This window comes from Mobula birostris, chromosome 3 (assembly GCF_030028105.1).
Source record: "Mobula birostris isolate sMobBir1 chromosome 3, sMobBir1.hap1, whole genome shotgun sequence".
In the NCBI taxonomy this organism is placed as follows: domain Eukaryota; kingdom Metazoa; phylum Chordata; class Chondrichthyes; order Myliobatiformes; family Myliobatidae; genus Mobula; species Mobula birostris.
The window spans coordinates 40,990,675-41,014,130 of NC_092372.1; the positions used below are offsets into that span (position 1 = coordinate 40,990,675).

At 40.5% G+C, this 23,456-nt stretch overlaps 1 protein-coding gene across 1 annotated transcript in view; it reads left to right on the top strand.

Moving 5' to 3' along the window:
- The window catches only part of LOC140195657 (sodium channel protein type 4 subunit alpha-like), a 148,760-nt gene that overhangs the window by 76,664 nt on the left and 48,640 nt on the right, over window positions 1-23,456 (top strand). Inside the window, exons 14-15 of the mRNA XM_072254375.1 lie at window positions 44-226; window positions 5,314-5,430. Of these exons, the coding sequence (XP_072110476.1) occupies window positions 44-226; window positions 5,314-5,430 (300 nt within the window). The remainder of the gene's footprint in view (window positions 1-43; window positions 227-5,313; window positions 5,431-23,456) is intronic.

Consider the following 23,456-nt stretch of genomic DNA (forward strand, 5'->3'; position numbering starts at 1 on the left):
GGTAGATTTAATATGTTTAAGAATATCTTCTTTATCCTTGTAGACATTAGATGACAAATATTTGCAAAAAGATGAAAAGGTCCAACTGGCACTGAAGTATCTGGATTACTTTTACACCTTCTTTTTCAATTTTGAAATGATTGTTAAGGTACTGGGACTTGGCTTAACAGACTATTTTACAAATGTCTGGACATTACTGGATTTCTTTCTTGTGGTGGTAAGTTTTGTCTATTGGTTTTAGTGTTAATGCCCCTTCTGGAGTAATTTTTCATGTGTTAGTCTTGCTTTGATTACTTTACAAGTTGTTAGTAAAGAATAGGATTTTGATTCGGTTCTCAGGCTTGTAATAATTAGTGAACATCTGCACACCATTTTTCAATATGTAGCATGGTTGTTTATTCAGATGATATTAGTGTTCAAAGGACAATGTGTGTTTCTTAACAAATGTAAGATGTATGGAAACTGCCTGGAGAAACATCTTCTTATAAACACCTGATACACATCTGTGGGTTAGTCGTGTAGCTACAGCAGTGAATTATCTCATTACATACAGATGTCTTATTCAAAGTAAACAGAATTGTAAACACCAGACAAATTATTTTGATGGGAAACATACTTTTATAAAATGCTTTTGTCACTTAATTTAGCTATAATAGTTATACAGTATTGTGACAACTGTAGCTTTGCCTTTTTAAAACAATATATATGTATTACTTCCAGATTAAAGGGATCTCCTATCACCTAGAAACTAAATAATGTTCACTGATTTCATCTCTGTCCCTAAAGAGGACTGTTATCTCTGATTTGCACCACTCTCCTCTCTTCACCAGACCAAATAACATCAAATATTTATTGTGCTGGAATCACAGCAGTGAAGTCCAAGTCCATGCACTTCATGTCAGCGTGCAAAATTGCATCAGTTCAATCTGTCCTAATTTCCACCAAAAACATTCTATCTTATATATCATACAATTTGTTTAAGTTTATTACATAGTGTCCCCAAAAGCATAAAATCTTTTGGTGGTGATATGATTGGAACCAAGTCCTTCAGCATTTTTTACTTAAAGAGAGGAGGGTAACTTAGCAGAACTTCCCAAACATACTGGGTTCTTAGGACTTCTGGAAAAATGCACATATGTCAGGATTAGATGAGAACATATTCAAATTCAGTCAGGATATCTAGGCTCATACCGGGACACTACTAGGCACATATACGATGAGTAGTCACCTGTGATTTTAAAAGGATCTTTATTATCTTAACCCAATAGTGGATAAAAAGAACATTTACTTATTCATTGTATTATTGGTGTGGTGTCTGAAAAACTGAGATTGGTTCAATACTTATCTGTCAATCTATTATTTTCAATGTTGCAAGTTACTTCTTGTGATTATGCTACATTTGGTTATGCTATTGTCAGAATAAGATTTCACTGTGAGGAGCACGTCCATTCAATTACAAGATACAACATGTCAACACAAAAATATCTAAATAACATTAGAGATCTGAAATCTTTTGGAGATAAACTATTTTCTCTTCCTTTAATTCCTTCCCACACACAATACTCTAGTGCCCTGTGGAGAGAAACAACAGTCATCTATCAAGTGAAAGGACCATAGTTGATCTCTCTTCTCTTTTTGTCATTTGCTCAAACCTACACAGTTACTGATATTTTGGATGTTTTCTGACTGAAAAATTTTAAAAAAAGATCTAGAATCATAAAAATCCATAAGTCCACAGATAGAACATAGAAGTAATTAAGAGTACTCCTGAATTATAATACTGTTGACAGTACCACCTCTAGTTACTCAGAGTTCTATGATGTATAAAAAAGAAGCATACTTAATTAGGGCACTGAAGACAAACTGGGAAATAATAGACAAGAGGGGGGCTTACATCAGTGGTAGATAAGTTATTGGAGAATATTCTTAGGATAGGATTTACACACATCTGGAGAAGTGTGGAGTTATTAGGGAGTGTCAGCTTATCTTCATGTGGAGGAGGTCATGTCTTACAAACTTTATTGAGTTTTCTGAGGAGATGAAGAAGATAATTCATAAGCATAGGGCGGTAGAATTTGTCTACATGGACCTTAATAAAGCATTTGACAAGGTTCTTTATGATAAACTAATCCAGAAGATTAAGACACATGGGATCAATGGAAACATGGCATATTAGATTCAAATTTGGTTTGCCTATAGAACACAGAGGATAGCTAGCGGTGGAGTGGTGTCACTTTGACAGGAGGTCTGTGTCCAGTGCTGTTACGCAAGGATCAGCAAGGACCTCTGCTGTTTGTGACATATACTGTATAAATAACACAAAAATTAGGAGAGCTGTGGTCAGTGAGGCAAGTTTTCAAATGATACAGTGGGAAATAGATCAGTTGAAAATAGAAGCAAAAAAATGGCAAGTGAAATTTAATCTGGACAACTGTGAGGTGATACACTTGGGGAGGCCAAATGTAGGAGGAAAGTATGTAGTAAATGGTAGAACCCTTAGAAGCACTGATGTATGGAGAGATTTGGGGTACAAGTCTATAGCTCCCTGAAAGTGGCAACACAAGTGGATAGTGTGGTAAAGAGTGCAACATCCGTTGAAGTTTGGAGTACTATAATAACCTTATCTATTAACAACCAAAAAAGAACAACCACCATTATCAAAATAAAACAAGGCATTTTACAGACAACCCAAATTCGCAGATGCTGGAAATCCGAGCAACACACACAAAATGCTGGAGGAGCTCAGCGGGCCAGGCAGCATCTAGGGAAAAAAATACAGTTGGTGTTTTTTTCCATAGATGCTGCCTGGCCTGCTGAGTTCCTCCAGCATTTTGTGTGTGTTGCAAGGAATTTTACAAGGTGACTCTTTAAGCCCAGGATGGTTTTGTCTAGCTTTAAGCTCACTCTTTAATTTACTGAATTGGATGAAAATAGAGTATCAAATAAGAGACAACCAAACAAATTATACCTTGACACACATTCTATACATGGACCATTTGAAATTATATGCTCCTTCATTAGTAAAGCTCGAGCAATTATTTCAAACAATAGAACTATCATTAAAAGTTATAAACATGAACCGTGGACTAGATAAATGCAGAACAGTAAACGTAAAGAAAGGTGCAATAGATTTAGTAGAATATAAAACAGAGCAGCAGGGTACAATATAAACAATGAATTAATATGAAATATATAAGCGTCTGGGATATTAAAAAGCAGAGTAAATAGATCATAGGGGAAAAGTTTCGGCAGAATAGACTTCAAGGCTTAAGAAGCTCTGCCAAACAGAACTCAATAGTAAAAATATAACAAAGGCAATAGACATTTTCACTCTACCCAGATTAACACATTCTTTTGGCATAATAATTTGGTCCAAAACCAATCTGGAAAATTTACAAAGAAAAATAAGAACAGAAATGACAAATTTTAGAAAACACTATGTACACTCAAACACTTCAAGATTAATAATATCTGGACAAAAGGATATATCTTCATCAACAAAAGCAGGATTATGGAATCCACATGAGCATATGCAATTTGGATAAGAAGTACACACCACCAAACTTAAATGAGAGCACAACCCAGAAAAATTAGGAAATGATCACTAATTTGAATGAGTGTGCTTGGCTATGCCCGTACCTCAAGTTTTACCAGCTTGAGCTGAGGGAAAATAAAAATGTAACAATAATGATAATAATATAAACAAATAAATAAGCAATAAATATCGAGAACATGAGATGAAGAGTCCTTGAAAGTGAGCCCATGGGTTGTGAGAACAGTTCAGTGATTGGGTGATTGAAGTTGAGTGAAGTTATTCCCTCTGGTTCATGAGTCTGATGGTTGAGGGGTAATACCTGTTCCTGAACCTGGCAGTGTGGGTTCTGAGGCTTCTATACTTTCTTCTTGATGGCAACAGCAAGAAGAGAACATGTCCTGGATAGTGGGGGTCCTTGATGATGGATGCTGCTTTCCTGCAACAGTGCTCTGTGTAAATGTGCTCGGTGGTGGGTATGGTTTTACCTGATGATGGACTGGGTCGTAGCCTTTACTTCTGTTCAAGGACATAGGTGTTAGCATACCAGGCCGTAATGCAACTAGTCAATTGCACATTTATAGAATTTTGTTAAAGTTTTAGATGATATGCCGAATCTTCACAAACTTCTAAGAAAGTAGAGGCATTGACATTCTTTCTTCGAAATTACGTGCTGGAACCAGGATGGATCCCCTGAAATTATAACACTGAGAAATTTGAAGTTGCCGACCCTCTCCTCCTCCAATCCCCCATCGAGGACTGGCTCATAGACCTTTGGTTTCGTCCTCCTGAAGTCAACGATCAGCTCCTTGACCTTGCTGACGCTGAGTGACAGGTTGTGAGAGTGAGAGATGGCACCACTCAATTAGATCTTCTATCTCCCTCCTATATGCTGACTAATCTGTACCTTTGATTCAGCCAACAGTAATGTTGTCAGTCAACAAGCTAAAATATGGCTTTGTATCTGTGCTTAGCCTCACAGTCATAAGTATAAAGCGAGTAGCGCTAAGCACACAGCCATGTGGTGCTCCTTTGCTGATGGCGATTCTGGAGGAAATGTTTTTGCCAGTCTTAACAGAATGGGGTCTGCAAATGAGGAAATTGAGAATCCATTTGTACAAGGAGGTAGTGAGGCCTAGATTATGAAGCTTATTGATTAGTTTTGAGGAGATGGTATTATTGAAATCAATGAAAAGCACTCTGATGTACATATGCATCTTCCCTGTCCAGATGTTCCAGGGTTGAGTGAAGACCCAATGAAATGGCATCTGCTGTTGATCTGTTATGGTGGTAAGAAAATTAGAGTGGGTCTCAGGCGCTTCTCAGGTAGCAGTCAATAAGTTTAGTCACCAACCTCTCGAAGCACTTCATCACTGTGGATGTAACTGTTATTGGGCGCTAGTCATTGAGGCAGGTTACCATGTTCTTCCTAGGCATCAGTATAACTGAAGCCTGCTTTAAGTGGATGGGTACCTCAGACTGCTGAAGCAAGTGGTTAAAGATATTGGTGAACACTCCAGCCAGTTAATCAGCACAGGTCTTCAGTACTTGGCCAGGTCTTCTGTCCGAGCTGGATGTGGATATTGGACTTCATTGCTCTGTTCTTTTTACTTTCTGCACGAAACATTCGAATTGCACTCAAAGAAATTCCAAAACTTTAAAAATGACAACTAATTTACAAAATAACAGTTGATTTAGATTTAATTTGCTGACTTTATGTAATCATATGAGACCATGTAAGTAGTCAACTATATTTTCAATGCTTTTTCTTTTCCTCGCAGATTGGGTGGCTCAGTATGCTGGGCAGCAGCATTCAGGCCTTCAAATCCCTGCGATCCCTGAGAACATTGCGTGCTTTGAGACCCTTGCGAGCCATTTCTCGTTGGGAAGGAATGAGGGTTGGTAGTGCTTATTTTTATAATGTGTGCAAATTTTCAGTAATTTTAAGTCAAAACTAAAGTTATAAACCTCTGGCAGGCATAATAACGTAAACACGTTGAGGCCAAACTTCCTTTGAGGTGATAGAACAAATCAGGCATGATCATATTGACTGTCTGTTTTGCACAAGCCTGACATTCAGTTCCTCTGAAATTGAGTTACTACCCTGAAGAATTGACATGGATAATACCATAAAATTGCTGTAGTATCTGTCTGGTTTTTTTCTGATGTGTGCATTTTCTTACCAATTAAGATCAGGATCCTGTATATAATCTCCACATATGTGGATAAAGGGCTCTGCATGAAAAAATCCTCTTTGATTCTTTCAATTATTTAGTTATCTTTTCATCAGTGTGCATAGATCCAGATATTTGTGCGAAAAATATTACCTAGTTTTAATCTGAAGTGTCATTTTCATGCTTTGCACCATTCTCACACAACAAATATCCCTCTCTTCCAATGATTAAGCATGTTTTTTTCCTGTGTGCTACTCTGGCAAGCCAATGACTTCTAGCACCACGAGCTTCCTGCAGTTATTAACGTTCATATCAGGAACTTTATCATTAGAAATGTATCGGAATAGAAACTTTAGCCAAGTGTGCCAGACAATAATACAACCCAAAATTACAGAACCAACTTACTTAAATAAAATTAGGAGCACCCATGCCACATACAGAGCATCTGAGGGCACTGAAATTCCTCGTGTTAAAGAAATTAAGACTGCTGTTATGAAGAAGAGAACTAATACGATTTAGTTCTTTGACTACTTTATGACAGCATACATTGTTTTAAACTTTGCATTATACTGTGGATAGTGGATATCTGAAATAAAATCAGGAAATGGAGAATGGATCAGGTATCATCTGGGAGATCATTGACATTAATTATTGGGTGCTGCTCTATCCAAATATGTTGCCTAACCTTGCTGTTTATTTACTACATATTGTTCTTTCACTAAGGTAGGTGCATTGTATCTTCTACACTTAACAAGAAACCTTCACCACAAATTTGGGGTTTCCTACATGCCTCATGTTTACAATTATTCCAAAAGATTTTTATATACAAGATTGGAGAAAAAATTTGTCTATCAATAGATATCCAATAATGATAAACTTATCACCTCAACTTATATAATTTCCCAATTGAGAGGCCTCCATCAATCAGAGGTGACCATAGATCTTGTGTCCTAACAGTCTAGATATACAAGTTTGGGCAGTACGATATGGAGACCAACATGTAATTTCCTGATTAATCATTGGTAAAAAGTGTCATCTCATAGACTATGTGAGCAAAGCCAGTGACTTTTATTTCAATCAAGGCTTTGAAAAAAACAATTAACTACCATGCTTGTTACCCTGATTCTACTGATGTAATCAAAATTGACTTTTCGATAACGGTGCAGTCCTGTCATTCTGCCAATCCCTTCCTTTGCTTTTTCATTAACATTGGATTGATATTACTCATGATTTTCCTACCTTCTTGTAATGAAGCCAGCTGTGTACCATTCTGACTGAAGAGCTGAAATAAGAAGAGAAGATTTTGTCTTTTTTGTTATTGGTAACAAAATCATAAATGCATTCTTTATACATGTGTTTATAATTACACCAATAATAGCAAAATCTTCTTCCCATATGTGGAGAATTGTGGTCAAATGTTAGCATTCTATCATTCCGCAGCTCAGAGTAATGGTGCTCAAAACACTTTCTGCAACCACAATGGCCCTCACTTTTACAAATGTTTTTCCTTTTGTTTGACCACAGATTAATATTGATTCATGTTCGGTGAACACTCGGTGCAGCAAATGAATCTACTGAGGTTTATGATCTGTTTGTGCAGATGGATTTAGATTAAAAATAACAGCATGCTCATTTCTTAGTCAGAAAGTTCAGCTTCAAAACCATACACAAAAACCATGTCCAAGGAATGCCTCACAACCTGATTCAGAAGGTGCTGTATGCCTAGCCTTTCTGATGAACATCAAAGAATACTTAACAAGAAATCTGGTATTCTAAATACCTTAACATTACAACAGTACCAGCCCATTTTAAGTTAGCAGAAAATTTGAACATGGTATCCATTCAGGGAAGAGTAGACAATTTCATCTAGACATCAATACTTAACCCTCAGCCAACTAAAATAAATGTTCTAGTGACTATCATGTGGCTCCTTGTAGCATCATGCCCATACTGAGCATTAAATTATTACCTGAAAAACCACTTCAAATTAGATAACAGGCTTAAGGATATTCTGTGGTCAGGAAATGCCTTTATGAAAATAAGTATCTAGTTCCACTTTTATTTTTATATCATGATATCCCAAAGCACTGAAGTGTCGACTCTTTATTCCTTTCGATAGTTACTGCCAGACCTGATGACTTCCTCCAGCATTTTTGTGTGTTAGTCTGAATTTCTAGCATCTGCAGAATCTCTTGAATTTATAACCTGAAATGAATTGTCTTTATACATGAAATTTTGCTGTTAAATATTTACATTAACATAGGCTTGTAAATCCAACCAACTATAAATTCACTCACTCTGGTTTCCTTTCTTTTTACTACTAACTATACTGCTGAACTGTCTAATCCAGGCATCACTGCTTCCAATGGATCAACTCTCGAGATAGACCTCATATAAACTCCCACATTTGTTATGCATTTGTGGCTCCAGGGTAATTGTCTTTATAGTTGTGAATATGTTACAATATACATGCAGTGGCCATTTTATTAGGTACATTTGTACACCTGCTTGTTAATGCAAATATCTAATCAGCCAATCATGTGGCAGCAACTCAATGCATAAAAGCATGCAGACATGGTCAAGAGTTTCAGCTGTTGTTCACATCAAACATCAGAATGGAGAATAAATGTAATCTAAGTGACTTTGACCATGGAATGATTGTTGATGCCAGATGGGGTGGTTTGAGTATCGCATATCTCCTGGGATTTTCACAAACAACAGTCTCTAGAGTTTACAGAGAATGGTACGAAAAACAGAAAACATCCAGTGGTTAGCAGCTTAGTGGATGAAAGTGTCTTGTTAATGAGAAAGAAGAAATGGTCAAGCAACACACACAAAATGCTGGAGGAACTCAGCAGGCTAGGCAGCATCTCTGGCAAAGAGTAAACAGTTGATGTTTTGGGCCAGGACCCTTCATCGGGATGTCTGAGTTCTCTTTTCCATAGATGCTGCCTTGCCTGCTGAGTTCCTCCAGCATTTTGTGTGTGTTGCGTGGATTTCCAGCATCTGCAGATTTTCTCATGTTTGAGGAGAATGGCCAGACTGCCTTAAGCTGACAGGAAAGAGACAGTAACTCAAGTAAGCACACATTACAACAGTGGTGTGCAGAAGGGTATCTTCAAATGCACAACACATCGAACCTTGAAATGGATGGGCTACAGCAGCAAAAGACTACAAACATACATCAGTGGCCACTTTATTAGGTACAGGGGATGCCTAGTAAAATAGCCACTGAATGTGTATTCTTGCCCACTATTTTCTTAGAGTTTTTCTTGTACACACTAAACTGTTCAAATAAGACTTAACACATGCCAATAACTCTCAGAGGTAACAATAATAGTAACAATTATACACTGTATTTTGTACATTATTGGATGCCAAAAACTCATTTTGACAATTCCTGTTCGTTATTTTCTTAAGGCTGTCCATCTTTGTTTCTCTGTATTCTCACTCCCACAAGAACCTCTTCTTTTTCCTTCTGTCCTGTTTGAAGTCACAAAATTATCTCCTCTGATTTTCTTTTTCTGGATCATCTCCAACTTTTTCAACTTCAATGTCATGATTTTTTAAATCCAACTTGCTGTAAACTGGCTGTAGACCATCGGGCTGAGATTAGTAAGGACAGACCAATCTAGTATGCTTCCTTGGATTTTCAACAGTTTTGAACTACCTTCTCATGGTAATGAAGTTCTCTTTGAAAACTTCCAACTCAATTAATGCTTGAATAAGGCAATAAAGCACTTTATTTTAATTAATTTCTGTTGGTCTGATTACAGGCAAGAGCAGGAATAAATGCTGATCCCTAACTGCCTCTAAGAAGGTGCTAGTGTTCTGATTTCTCGAGTAACTGTGTTAATTATGGTTAAGGTATTCCCATACTACTACTGGGCAGAGACTTCCAGGACTAGGGCCTAGCAACAATTAAGGAAAGTGATATACATCCAAATCAGAATGATGTGTAATTTGAAGGGGGACATGCAGATGATGGTATTCTCATGCAATCCAGTGCCTTGATACTAGTATTGGAGGTAAAAGGTTGGGGAAGTACAGCTGAAGTGCCTAGGAGAGTAATTACAGTGTATTTGCAACTGCTGCCACAATGTGCCTATGAAGGAGGAAGTTAATAGGTGGATGAAATACAAATCAAACAGTAGTTTATGTGGGGTGGTGTTAAGCTTAAAGCTATAGGTAGGGTAGACCCAAAGTCTTTTACCCAAATTGGAAATGTCAAATACTAGCACACAAGCCTTTAAGAAGAGAAATGTGAAATTTACCGGAAATGTGCAATGCACTTTCTTTACACTCAGAACAGTGGGTCCCTGGAATGGTGTAGTGGTGGAAGCAGGTACAGTGGGTATGTTTAAGAGACTTTTAGAAAGGCATATAGATATGCAGGCAGTGGCAGGGGTGGGGGGGAGGATATGGATCATTTGCAAACAGAAAAGATTGAGTTTAATTTGGCATTGTATTGTGCACAGACTTCGTGGGCTAAAGGGTCGGTTCCTGTGCTGCATGTTATATATCTTATGTTCTTCAGTGTTATTGGATCTACGGTCATTGAGGCAAATGGCAAGTGTTTCCTCACACACCCGATTTGTACCTTGTAGAGATTTGAAATCAGGAGAGGAGACACAGTTGGCAAGATACCCAGCCACTGATCCATTCCTGTAAATACAATTCGGCAGAGTTTCTACTCAAGTGACCATAGATGCTAATGGTATTGACATTGAATATGAAGAATAGGTGATTGGAGGTGGTCATTGACAGAACTTCAGTTGGATGAATATTTCTTTGATTTATCAGCCCATTCTAGAATGTTGACTAGGACTTACTGCATGCAACTAGGGCCTGCTTCATTTGCTAAGGAGTTGCAAATTCAATTTGACATTGTGCACTTATCAGCAAACGTTCCCAATTCCCACCCTTACAAGAGAATAAAGGCCATTGATAAAGCAGTTGGAGATGTTTGGACCAAGGAGGAACAGCTAAAATGGTGTCCTGAGTTTGGGATGATTTGGCTCTCAGAACTACAACCTCCATAACTTTCCTTTTGGCAGATTATGAGTTCAGCCATTTAGGTATTTTCCCTGATATTAACTGACCAGAGTTTCTTGTTTCCATTCCTGACAAAATGCTGCTTTCATGTTAAGTGGAGTCACTCTCATCCCAACTCTGGAATTGAAATTTCCAATAATTTTTGTACCAAAGCTGTGATCAGGTCTGCAGCTGAACGCCACCCAGAAAATACACATTAGTCATCAGTGCTCAGGGTTTTTGGTGCCTACTGCCATTTGGAACCAGTATCAGCAACACCTTGCTTCACTCTGCTGCTGACTGAGAGTAGGCTGAATACGTGGCAATTAATAAGGTTGGAAAAAGGCACAGTCAGTTCTGCAGTGCAGGTCTTCAACACTACAGCAGGTATGTGCAATAACCTTCGCTGTAATGAGTGTTGATATCTTGATAACATGTGCTATGAATCAAAGAAGGTTGAAGGCTGGCTTCTGAGATGGTGGGGATCTCAGGAAAAAGCTGAGAAAGATCTACCAAATGTTATTGAACATATCTCCCCCACATTAAACAATATCGAAAGGAACAAACATAAGATGCTCAGGCAGCATCTCTAAGGAAAGGCAAGATGCTTGTAGATATTTCTTTCCATTGAACTCATTCATTCTATTCTTCTCTATCATTGCCAGACTCATTCAGTATTATCTTGGTATTCACCTTGATTGTAGGTTCTTATAATGGCCTAGTCAAAATACTTTAATTATTTTAATGCAAGATATTTTAATGTCTTAAATGATGCCTCTGACACAGGCTGCTCATAATGGACAGACATTTGCTAGTTCCAGACACAGACTATCTCCCTTGAGTCATCATCCTGGTCTAATTCTCTGAATGAGCTTGTTTCTTTGCTCTGCAGATCTTTTCCTCCATTTCTCAATACAGATTCTTGAACCACAGATGCTTCATAGCCAACAACTTCTGCCCGAGGTTTAGTTAAACATTGTTTCAGTTGTTGAGCCATGCTACTTACTTCACATACTCCTTCAGCCAGCAGCATCCCAAACTCAATACCAACATAGTTTTTATTGGCTCTTTACTGTTGCTACTTGCATAATAAAATACAAAGACAGAGCTATCAGTGGCACAGCTCCAACAACCAAGGTTCAATCCTGACCTCCAGTACTGTCTGCATGGATGAGCTTCCCCTGGGTACTCCAGTTTCCTCCCACAGCACAAAGACACGTGAGTTAGTAGGTTAATCGGCCACGGTGAATTGTTCCTATTGTTCAGTGAGAGGTGGATTCTCGGGGATTTGATGAGTGCGTGTAGAATAAAATGGGTCAGGGTAAGTTTAGTGTACTGGGTGCATGATAGTCAAGACAGACTTGCTGGGTTTCGGACTCACTTTCAACAAAAAGAAGTTCTCATATAATTTTGTTTCATAGTCAGACTAGAACGTTCACTTACATTTATATGCACTACACTTTGTGCAGTAACTGGAATACTTTAACATAGCTGACCTTGGGTGTGTGTCCTGTAATAACTTCCAAAAGTTCAACACATGCTTAAACAACAGTGCACATTAGGCTTGAAGATTAATAAATTCTTGCTCATAAGCACATAAGAAACAACTTATAATCAAAGGACGAGAACTGGATGTTACAAAAATTAATATGAAGAAAGCTCATCATCTCTAATGTTCAAGGCTTAAACTCTGCTCTGGGAATAGGCATTAAGGAATATACAAAATCCAGATGTTGTTATAGCAGATGTTCTGCCAATGTAATTCTTAGGAAAATGATCTTAAAAATCTAATTTACAAGAAAATATATCTAGCTCGGGGACATGAAGTAATTTTCTTTGTTGGCTGTATAACACTACTCTGAGCTGACATCTGATTTGTACATGCTTGGCACTGAAGGAGATAAGCATGGGTTTATAGCACTCTTGTGGATTCTTAAGAATGAAAGTTAAATTATTTCCACGCTCGCTTTATCACATTGCATTGGTGACATCATTAGCCTCAAAATATGGGATTAATCAGGAAAAAAAATTTTGAAGTACAGATGAAAAACTCGCAGTTGAAAATTTGCTTTGTTTGTTCTGCGTGAAAGGTTGCACAAATTCAATTTTAGAACAAACAGTGAGGGAAGTATTTCCTCCAAATACTTTATTAGGCATCAGTCAGTCCACACTTGGGATATTGTGAGCAAATTTGGGCCCCTTATCCAGAAAAGTATGAGCTGGCATTGGAGAGCATCCAGAGGATGTTCATGAGAATGATTCCAGGAATGAAATAGTTAACGAATGAGGAATGCTTGATGGCTCTGGGCTTGAACTCACTGGAGTTTAGAAGAATGAGCTTTAGTGGCTGAGATGGTAGAGATGGCATACAACTGGTGCCTGGGTGCTTCACCAGTCACAGCTTAATGTGAGAGTGGTAAAGAGAAAGCTGCTGTTGTAAAAACCTCACATGACTTCTCAGCTAGGGTTTGCCAGAAGGCATGTGGGAGACTCTGAAGTCAGCTGGAAGAAGGTTCTATGGTCTGATTAAACCAAAACTGAGCTTCTTGGCCATCAGACTAAACACTATATTTGGCGTAAGCCAAACACTGCACATCAAAAACAAACCATCCCTACATCCCTACCATGAAGCATAGCGGTAGCTGCATCATGATGTGGGGATGCTTCACAGCACCAGGCCCTGGAAGGCTTGTGATATTAGAGGGTAAAATGAAAGCAGCAGAGTACAGGGAAATTCTGGAGGAAAACCTGATGCAATCTGCAAGATAACTGTGACAGCTCTTTAAGGGACACAACATCCATTCAGGCAACCTGCACCGAGTTGGATGGCTGGATGAAATCTGTGGACAAGTCTGGCCTACCTGGGAAGTTTAAAGCCTTGGTGTATCAGCATGGCATTCTTCCCAGAATCTTGTGGCCCCTCCTCGTCTATGCAGTTCCGATCTCGACAGTCGAAACCTTAGAGAGAAGGGTTAGCAACCACCTCAGGAGATGGCTGGGGCTGCCAAAGAGCCTGAGCAGCATCGCACCCTATGGACACCACAACAAGCTGCAACTGCCCTTCAAATCCTTGGAGGAAGAATCCAAGGTAACAAGAGCCAGAGAAGTACTACAGTATAGGGAGTCAAGTGACCCGAAGGTGGCTAGAGCAGGGATCCAAGTAAGTACTGGCAGGAAGTGGAGGGCAGAGGAAGCTGCTCAGGAGGCAGAGGTGAGGCTGCATCACAGGAGGCTGGTGGGAGTGGTCACACGAGGCCGAACTGGGCTAGGATCCTTTCCAACTCCCCAAATGGACACCAGAGGGAAGGAAAGGCGTCGTCTAGTTCAGGAAGAGGTGAGAGCAGTAGTGGAGGAGATGAGAGCCTGCAAGGTGGTGAGAATGAAGCAACAGGGAGCTTGGACAAGATGAGAGAATGCGGTTAAGAGGAAAGTGACCTGGGCTGATCTTTGGAAAGCCGAACCACACTGCATCCAATTTCTCATCCAGGCAGTGTACAATGTGCTTCTAAGCCCATCAAACCTGCACACATGGGGCAAGGCAGAGTCATCTGTGTGCCCACTGTGCTCCAAGCGAGGAACCCTGGAGCACACCCTCAGCGGCTGTGCAAGGGCACTTGGTGAGGGACGGTACAGGTGGAGGCATGATCAGGTCCTGAAGACCATCGCTGAAGCTGTCAGCGCAGGAGTTGAGTGGGCGAAGCAGTCCCAACCCTTCAAGCAGACCATTGCCTTTGTCAGAGCTGGGGAGCAGCCAATACCTGCCAAAAGAACATCTGCAGGCATTCTGACCTCTGCAAGGGACTGGCAGCTGTTGGTGGACCTCGAAGGGCAGCTGAAGTTCCCAACCATATCGCAGCCACCCTGCGACCAGACTTTGTCCTAGTGTCTGAGTCTACTAAGCAAGTGGTGCTGCTGGAGTTGACAGTCCCATGGGAAGATAGCTTGGAGGAGGCCTTTGAAAGGAAGCTCTCCAAGTACGCAGGACTGGTCAGCAACTGTCAGCAGGCTGGATGGAGAGCGAGGTGTCTCCCAGTGGAGGTTGGATTCATAGCCCGTTCTCTAGTTAGAGCCTTCAGCATTTTGGGCATCGAGGGAGAGAGGAAGAGGAGAGCCATCCGCAGTACCACCAATGCGGCAGAGAGGGCCTCAAGATGGCTGTGGCTTAGAAGAGGGGAGCCATGGAGTCATAAGTAGCTAGCCATCTGGACACAAGCTGGGGTCTGATCAGACACGGCTGGGTCACCTGGAGGAGGTTGTATGATGTTGAAAGACCCGAAACACCCGATGGTTCCAGGAACATCACTGAAGATGTGTCCAGAAGCATCAATAGATGTATGTACACAGCTGACTTAGGAGAAGATTTGTTTCCCAACAAGACAACGACCCCAAGCACAAAGCCAAAGCTACACAGGAACAGCTTAAAAACAACAAAGTTAATGTCTTGAAGTGGCCAAGTCAGAGTTCAGATCTCAATTCAATTAAGAATTAGTGGCTGGACTTGAAAAGGAGTGTTTTCTCATGATCCCCATGTAATCTGACAGAGCTTGAGCAGTTTTGTAAAGAAGAATGGGGAAGAATTGCAAGTGTCCAGATGTGTAAAGCTGATCGAGGCCTATCCACACAGACTCAAGGCTGTAATTGCTGACAAAGCTGCATCTACTATATACTGAATCAAATGGGATGAATGCTTATGCAATCATTATTTTCTGTTTTATATTTGTAATTAATTTAGATCAGTTTATAGAGATCTGTTTTCACTTTGACACAAAAGAGTCTTTTCCTGTTGATCATTGTCAACAAATCCAAATTAAATTCACTAGATTCAATGTTGTAAGACAATAAAACATGAAAACTTCCAAGAGGGGTGAATACTTTTTATAGGCACTGTAGGTAAAATAAAGACTAGATAGGATAGATTGTCAGTATCTATTTCCCATGATAAGCATTTCTACAACCAGGGAGCATAGTTTTAAAGCAAGATAGTGGATGTTAAAGGGGAGCTGAGGGCTAACCATTCATACTGTTACAAGAATCACCTCTTGTAATAATTATCAGGGAGGCACAGAGAGAGAATCTGTAATTACCGATAAGTACCTTTATTTTCTCAAGCAAAAAACACGTGAACTTACACAACCAATAGCTGTGTGCACACCATCTAAGTTTTCCTGACTTTCCATGAACACAGGACAGAAAGGATATTACCATTTAAAAAGGAGTTTCTGCTGCTGACCATATCTTCCTCGTAGTCTCGTTTGAATCTCCACATCCCCGATTGTTAGTCTCCTACAGAGTTATTGCTACCTGAACACTTGAAGTGTCTGCTTTTATATCCATTTCTTACCAATTAAAAAATTGCATTCCAGTGTCTTTGGCTGTAGGCCATGTATCTGACCTTTAATACCTTTTTATTGGCTCTGCTCCAGACCAGCATCCATTTATTGCCTGCTTCCCAGCAAATGATAATCAGTAATTTATAGCTCTTTGTTCTCAATCAGCCACATGCTTGAATCACATACACCAACATTCACAAACCTGCATGTTATATCCAACCAAAGAACACCTCACAAATAACTTCTTATTTGGAAATGATCCCTAGTTCAGCAGATTACCTGAGGCATCATTGTGTCTTCTTTAAAACACTGATCAAGACAAGTGACTGATTCACAAAATGGAGAACTCAGTCTTCTTGATATACTAGCAGCCACCATCTCCTCCCTCATGGCAAGAACAAAGGCAATTGGTCCGTCTGTTTCCACTGTCATTGATCCACTCGAATTCACTGATTTTCAGACTGTAGTTCCTTCTGGCCAACATCTCCCTCCTCTTGATCCAGATATTTAACAGGATTATATATTATTCTATTATATTGACTATTCATTGGACTGCTATGAACCCCCAGCAGCTGTGCAACACCTACATTATATAAAGTTAAAGGTACCATTTACTTACTGAATTCATACACTCTGTATACAGGCAATCATATTCTGTGTACTACAAAACCATCATCCCCTTCCTTTTACACAACTTCAGCTTCTAAGTTGATACACATTAAACAATATCAGCAATACATAAAATTGATATCACTGCAGTATACAATACTATCCTCACCCATGGATGTATTTGAATACTTGATCCCCAATTACAAAACTTATCCCAGGAGTCTGAAGAGAAGAATAGCCCGTAACTTGGCAGTGGAGTTATCAGGGCACTGTCATGACGGTATTTCCGTAACAAGCTATTCTTGTTTTTACGAGGCCGAGTTGCTAGCTCGACGCTCAACCCGACTTGGAGTCAAACTCAGGAACCTGGACTCTGGAGTCCGGCACTGAAATTATTGCGTCACCAAGCGGGACATCACAGGAGTCTGAGTCACTCAATATTTCATTTACTTTATCAACATGTCTGAGTAACTTTTGTATGTTTAGTCCATTGATGGATTATCTCCTTTGCCTCCCCCACAACTCGTGTCCAGTCAGCAGTCAAATGAGCAATTGGTGGCAACTCAGTAATAACACAGTCCCACAAATATCTTGGCTTGATTGTAAGATTCTCCTTCGCCATATTCTCCACTGCTGTTTGAGGCAAAGTTCATCCTCCAATAGCCAGGTCTAAAGTCATGCTCCCAATTGCAACATTGTGACTCTCCAAGGGACACTCTTTCCATCCCTCAGTATAACCCATGGCTGCTTGTGCTATAATACATCAGTCCCACCAATGCATATTGTAAGAACTCATTAGTTACAGGCAGAACATACAATAAACAATTTCAATAAGTACTGAAACCACAAGCCAGAAGTTTCTGTCTTGTAATCTCTTCTGGACAAGCCCAGTGGTTTTCCCCTTTTATGACATCTTGATAAATCTATCCCTTTCCCAACACCATTTCATAACAACAGCATGTGTTGGTGCGTGACTTAAGAACTTCTAAGTCTCATGATAGTTGCCCATATTGTGAACTCTTTTCAAAGAGTAGGTTAAATTATTTCCATGTCAGGGAATATGAAATGCCACACTGGCATAAAACCTTCCTTTACCATAAGACATAGGAGCAGAATTAGGCCATATGGCCTGTCAAGTCTGCTCTGCCATTCAATCATGGCTGATCTTTTCTTTTTTTTTCTCCTCTTCAACCCCAGTTCCTGGCCTTCTCCACGTAACCTTTGATGCCATGTCCAATCAAGAACCTATCAATCTCTGCCTTAAGTACACCCAACAACCTGGCTTGCACGTGGCAACAAATTCCACAAATTCACCACCCTTTGGCTAAAGAAATTTCTCCTCATCTCTGTTATGAAAGGGTGCCCCTCTGAGGCTACGCCCTCTTGTCCTAGACTCTTCCACCATGGGAAACATACTTTCCACATCTACTCTGTCTGGGTCTTTTCAACATTTGAAACGTTTCAATGAGATCCCCCCATCATCTTTCTGAATTCCAGTGAGTACAAACCCAGAGCCAACAGAGCACATCTTTTCTAAGATGAGGGGCCCAAAACCGTTCACAATTCTCAAGGTGAGGCCTCACCAGTGCCTTATAAAGCCTCAGCATCACATCCTTGCTCTTTACCATCATCACATGTATCCAGTACTCTAGTGGTTAGTGTGAGATTTCTAGTGCGACACAAAGGCACTTTTCTACAGCTCCTTGTTTTAGTTGCTCATCTGATACCCAATTTGATACTTGATGTGCATCAAGCTGTAATAAATTTGTACCAATCATGGCGAGCAACCAACTAGTATATGTAGCACAGATCTGAACTTTATGTGTTCCTTCTGATATCAGGTCTATGCAGTCAATTATCGAATTCATGGTATCTTGAAGGGCTTCAGAATAGAAGGACGTTATTTCAGAACAGAGATCAGGAGGAATTTCCTTAGCCAGAGGTTTGTGAGTCTGTGGAATTCATTGCCACAGAAGGCTGTGGAGGCCAAGTCATTGGGTATATTTGAAGCAGAGGTTGATAGGTTCTTGAGTAGTAAGGGTGTCAACGGTTACAGGAAGAAGCAAGAGAATGGAATTAAGAGGGATAATAAATCAGCCATGAAGGAATGGCGGATTAGACTCAGTAGGCCAAATAGCGTAGTTCTGCTCCGTGTCTTATGGTCTTATATACAGTTTAGTAGGTTAATTGGTCACATGAGTGAAATTAGGTGGCACAGCTTCATTGGACTGGATACCATGCTGAATCTCTAAATAACTGAAATAAAATAAAGGACACATAGGAGAGATAGCCAGTGTCAATTCCCATGATAGGGATTTCTAACAACCAGGGAGCATAGTTTTAAAGTGGGAAAGTGGATGTTAAAGGGGAGCTGAGGGCTAAGCTTTCACACAAAGTATGGTTGGTGTCTGGAATATGATTCCAGAGGAAGCGGTGGAAGCAGGAACAGTAACAACATTTAAGAATTATCCTGATAGGTATTTGAATGAGCATAGATGGATGTGCAATTAATGCAGTCAATATGGACATGATAGATAGTTGATAGATTCTTGATTGGTCAGGGCATGAAGGGATACGGGGAGAAGGCAGGAGATTGGGACTGAGCGGAAAATTGGATCAGCCAAAATGAAAAGGCAGGCAGACTCAATGGGCCGAATGGCCTAATTCTGCTCCTATATCTTATGGTCTTGTGATACAGACATAAATGCAGTGGGCTAAAGGACCTGTTTCTTTGGTATACAACTCTGTGACTCCAGTTGACAAGAACTAAAAGTTAAAGACATTGAACAATGTATGGAGATATTTTGGGGATTTAATTCACTTTAAGACCCAATGTACAAATCTCCGAAGTACCAGAAAACCATTTAATGCCAGATTTTGAATAGTTAGCACCATTCTATTTATGAACAAATTAAAAGCACTTTGCGGGTAAGAATACATATCTTTCTCTCTCTCTCTCTCTCTCTCTCTCTCTCTCCTCTCTCTCTCTCTCTCTCTCTCTCTCTCTCTCTCTGTCCCATTCATGAGTCTTCAAAGTTCAAGGTAATTTTATTATCAAAGTGCATATATGTTACCATAGACTGACTATTTTGAGATTTATTTTCTTGTAGGCTTTTACAGGAAAAGAAAGAAATTAAATAAAATTTTACAAAAAAAATACAAAGACTAACAAACACCAATGTGCGGAAGAAGACAACCTGTGCAAATAAAAACAACACAGGGAACGTGGGCTGTAAAGAATCCTTGAAAGTGAGTTTGTAGGTTAAGGAATTAGTTCAGGGTATGGATAAATAAATTGATCCATGTTGGTTCAGAAGCTGAATTGTTGTTAGATAATAACAGTTCCTGAACCTCGTGTGTGGGACCTAAGGCTTCTGTACCGTCTACCCAATGACAGTAGCGAGGAGAGGGCACGGCCTGGATGTTGGGGGTTCTTTCATGATGTATGCTGCTTTCTTGTGGCAGTGCGCCATATAAATGTACTCAATAGTGGAGACGGCTTCACCTGTGATGGACTGGCCTGTATTTCTGTCGCCTTTACTGTTCCACAGCATTGGTGTTTCAATACCAGGCTGTGATGCAACCAGTAAGCATACTCTCTACTGTGTACCTGGAAAAGTTTGTCAAATTTTTTGGTGACATGCTGAATCTACACCAACTTCAAAGAAGCTAAAGGCACTCTGGTGACTTTTCTGTGACAATACCTCTGTGCAGGTCCCAAGACAGATCCCCTAATATGTTGACTCCAAGGAATTTTAAGCTACCAACCCTCTCCACCTTCACTCCCCTCTTGAGGGATGGCTCAATGGCTTCCTCGAACATCTTCAATGTTACCCCAGAATTCTACAAAACTGTCTGGCTCAATTGCAGTAACTGTTTCTCTTTTCACCAATACTGAGTGAGTGCCTGAGTGTTTCCTGCATCTTCCGTTATATTGCAGCTATTTAGCATCTGCAGTTCTTTTATTTTCATAATTGACACAAATATAAGGCTTAGAACCAGATGCCTGGGAAACCCATGTCCCTTCAGTGAATCAAAACCATGGTCCTAAATGCACAGTGGAAGCTTATGCTCAGTAGCCACTTTATCAGGTCCACCAGCTCACTAATGCAAATATCTAATCAGCCAATCACGTGGTAGCAACTGAATGCATAAAATCATGTAGACAAAGTCAAGAGGTTCAGTTGTTATTCAGACCAAACATCAGAATGGGGAAGAAATGTGATCTAGGTGACTTTGGCCATAGAATTATCATTGGCACCAGATGAAGTGGTTTGATTATATCAGAAACTACTGATTTCCTGGAATTTTCACACACAACGATCTGTAGAGTTTACAGAGAATGGTGCAAAAAACAAAAAAGATCAGTAAGTGGTAGTTCTGTGGCAAAAATGCCTTATTAATGAGAGAGGTCAGAGGAGAACAGCCGGACTGGTTCAAGCTGACAGAAGGCAACAGTAACTCAAATAACCACTCGTTACAAAAGTGGTGTGCAGAGAGCATCTCTGAATGCACAAAACGTTGTAGTGGATTGGCTACAGCAACAGAAGACCACATAGCAATTAAGCACAGCACCTCTAAAGGTCATTGCCATGGCCAGAAATGTGGCAGGAGAGGTGGGATTCAGTCAGACTGAAGCCCAGAGGGATGAGGCCTCCTCTACCCAGAATCTTCTTGGTGAACATGCATGGCCGGAAAATAAGATTGACAATCTCAGGGCTAGGCTGTTGCATCAGAGGTAGATGAAGCAGATCTCAATTGTTTGCTGCATGAGACCTGGGTATCAGTGGACACGCCAGACGCGGTGGACAGACAAGAATCTTTTACGATTTTCAGAATGGATCGAACTGCAAAGTCTATAAGGAAAAAGGTGGTGATGTGTATTTTTGGTTAGTTGCTTTGGTGTTTGGATGTGTGAGTTATGTCAACCTCTTGTTTCCCCTGACTTAGAACACCTAACAATCAAATGTATACTATTCTATTTGCCTCGGGAGTTCTCATCCGTGATCCTGCACATTATCATCTGCAGACAAGAGACAGCCCATCCTGATGCATTTCACATTATAGTTGGTGACTTCAACCAAGCCAGTTTGAGTTATCGCCAGCACATAACCTGTTGCACCAGAGGCCCCAACATGCTAGACCACTGCTACACTACAATAAGGAATACCTAACGTTCCTTTCCTAGACTGCATTGTGCCAAATTGGACCATTTGGCTATACTCCTACCAACTGCATAGAGACAGCCTAAAGAGCAAAGCTCCAGAGATTAAGACAACTAAGAGGTGGTCACAGGAGGCAGAGGAACAGTTACAGCATTGCTTTGAGTCAGTAGACTGCTCCGTGTTCAAGCACTCATCTGAGGATCCGTATGACTACACCAGGGCTGTAACAGACTTTAGCAAAACAACTGTAGATAAGTGTGTCCCCACGAAATGATATCAGAAGCCCTGGACAAACCATGAAATCTGGAATTTGCTGAGGGGCAGATCAGAGGCATATAAGACTAGAGATCAAGAATGCATCAAGAGGTGCAGGTATGATCTTTGGAAAATCCTCTCACAGGCAAAGTGGAGATTCTGGACTAGACTGGAATCAACGAGGGAAGCTCAACAGCTGTGGCAGGGTTTAAATTCCATAACCTCCTGCAAAGTAAATCTAGCAACATGGGGGAGAGCAGAGCTTCACTTCCAGATGAGCTCAATGCCTCCTATGCTCATTTTGACCACCAAAACAGGGAAGAACCATCACGCACCCGCATGATCCTTTGGTCTCAGTGTCTGAGGATGGTGTGCAGGCTGCCTTCAAGGGAGTGAATCCAAAGAAAGCATCCAGTATGGACAGAGTACCTGGCCAAGTACTGAAGGCCTGTGTCGACCAGTTGACTGATATGTTCACAGATACTGTATCTTCAACCTCTCATTTTGACAGTATGCATACCCAACTGCTTCAAGCAGCCTTCAATCATACTGGTCCCCAAGAAGAGCGTGGTAACCTGCCTCAATGACTATCACCCAGTGGTACTTACATAAACAGCGATAAAGTGTTTTGTGAGGCTCCTGTCTGCGTGGCAACTTGGATCCACTCCAATTTGCCTTCCGGTGCAACAGGTCCACAGTAGATGCCATCTCATTGGCTCTGCACACAACCCTGGAACATCTGGACAGCAAAGATGCATACATCAGAATGCTGTTTATCAACTACAGCTCGGCATTTAACACCATCAACCCCTCAAAACTAATCAATAAATTCCAAGACCTGGGCCTCAATACCCCTTGTGCAAGTAGATTTTCTTACTTGCCGACCCCAGTCAGTTCAGATTGGCAAAAACATTTCTTCCACAATCCCTATCAGCACAGGAGCACTAAAGAGATGTGTACTTAGTCCCCTGCTCTACTCACTTTACACCTATGACTGTGTGGTTAAGTTCAGCTCCAACACCATATTCAATTTTACTGATGACACCACTGTTGTGGGCTGTATCAAAGGTGGGGTGATGAATCAGCATACAAGAAGGGGATTGAAAATTTGGCTGAGTGGTGTCATAACAACAACCTCTCACTCAATGTCAGCAAGACCAAGGAATTGATTGTTGACTTCAGGAGAGGGAAACCAGAGGTCTATGAGCCAGTAATCATCGGAGGTTCAGAAGTGGAGAGGGTCAATAACTTTATACTGCCGGGTGTCACTATCTCAGAGGACCTGTCCTGGACACATCATATAAATGTAATTGCAAAGAAAACACAACAGCACCTCTGCTTCCTTTGGAGTTTTCAG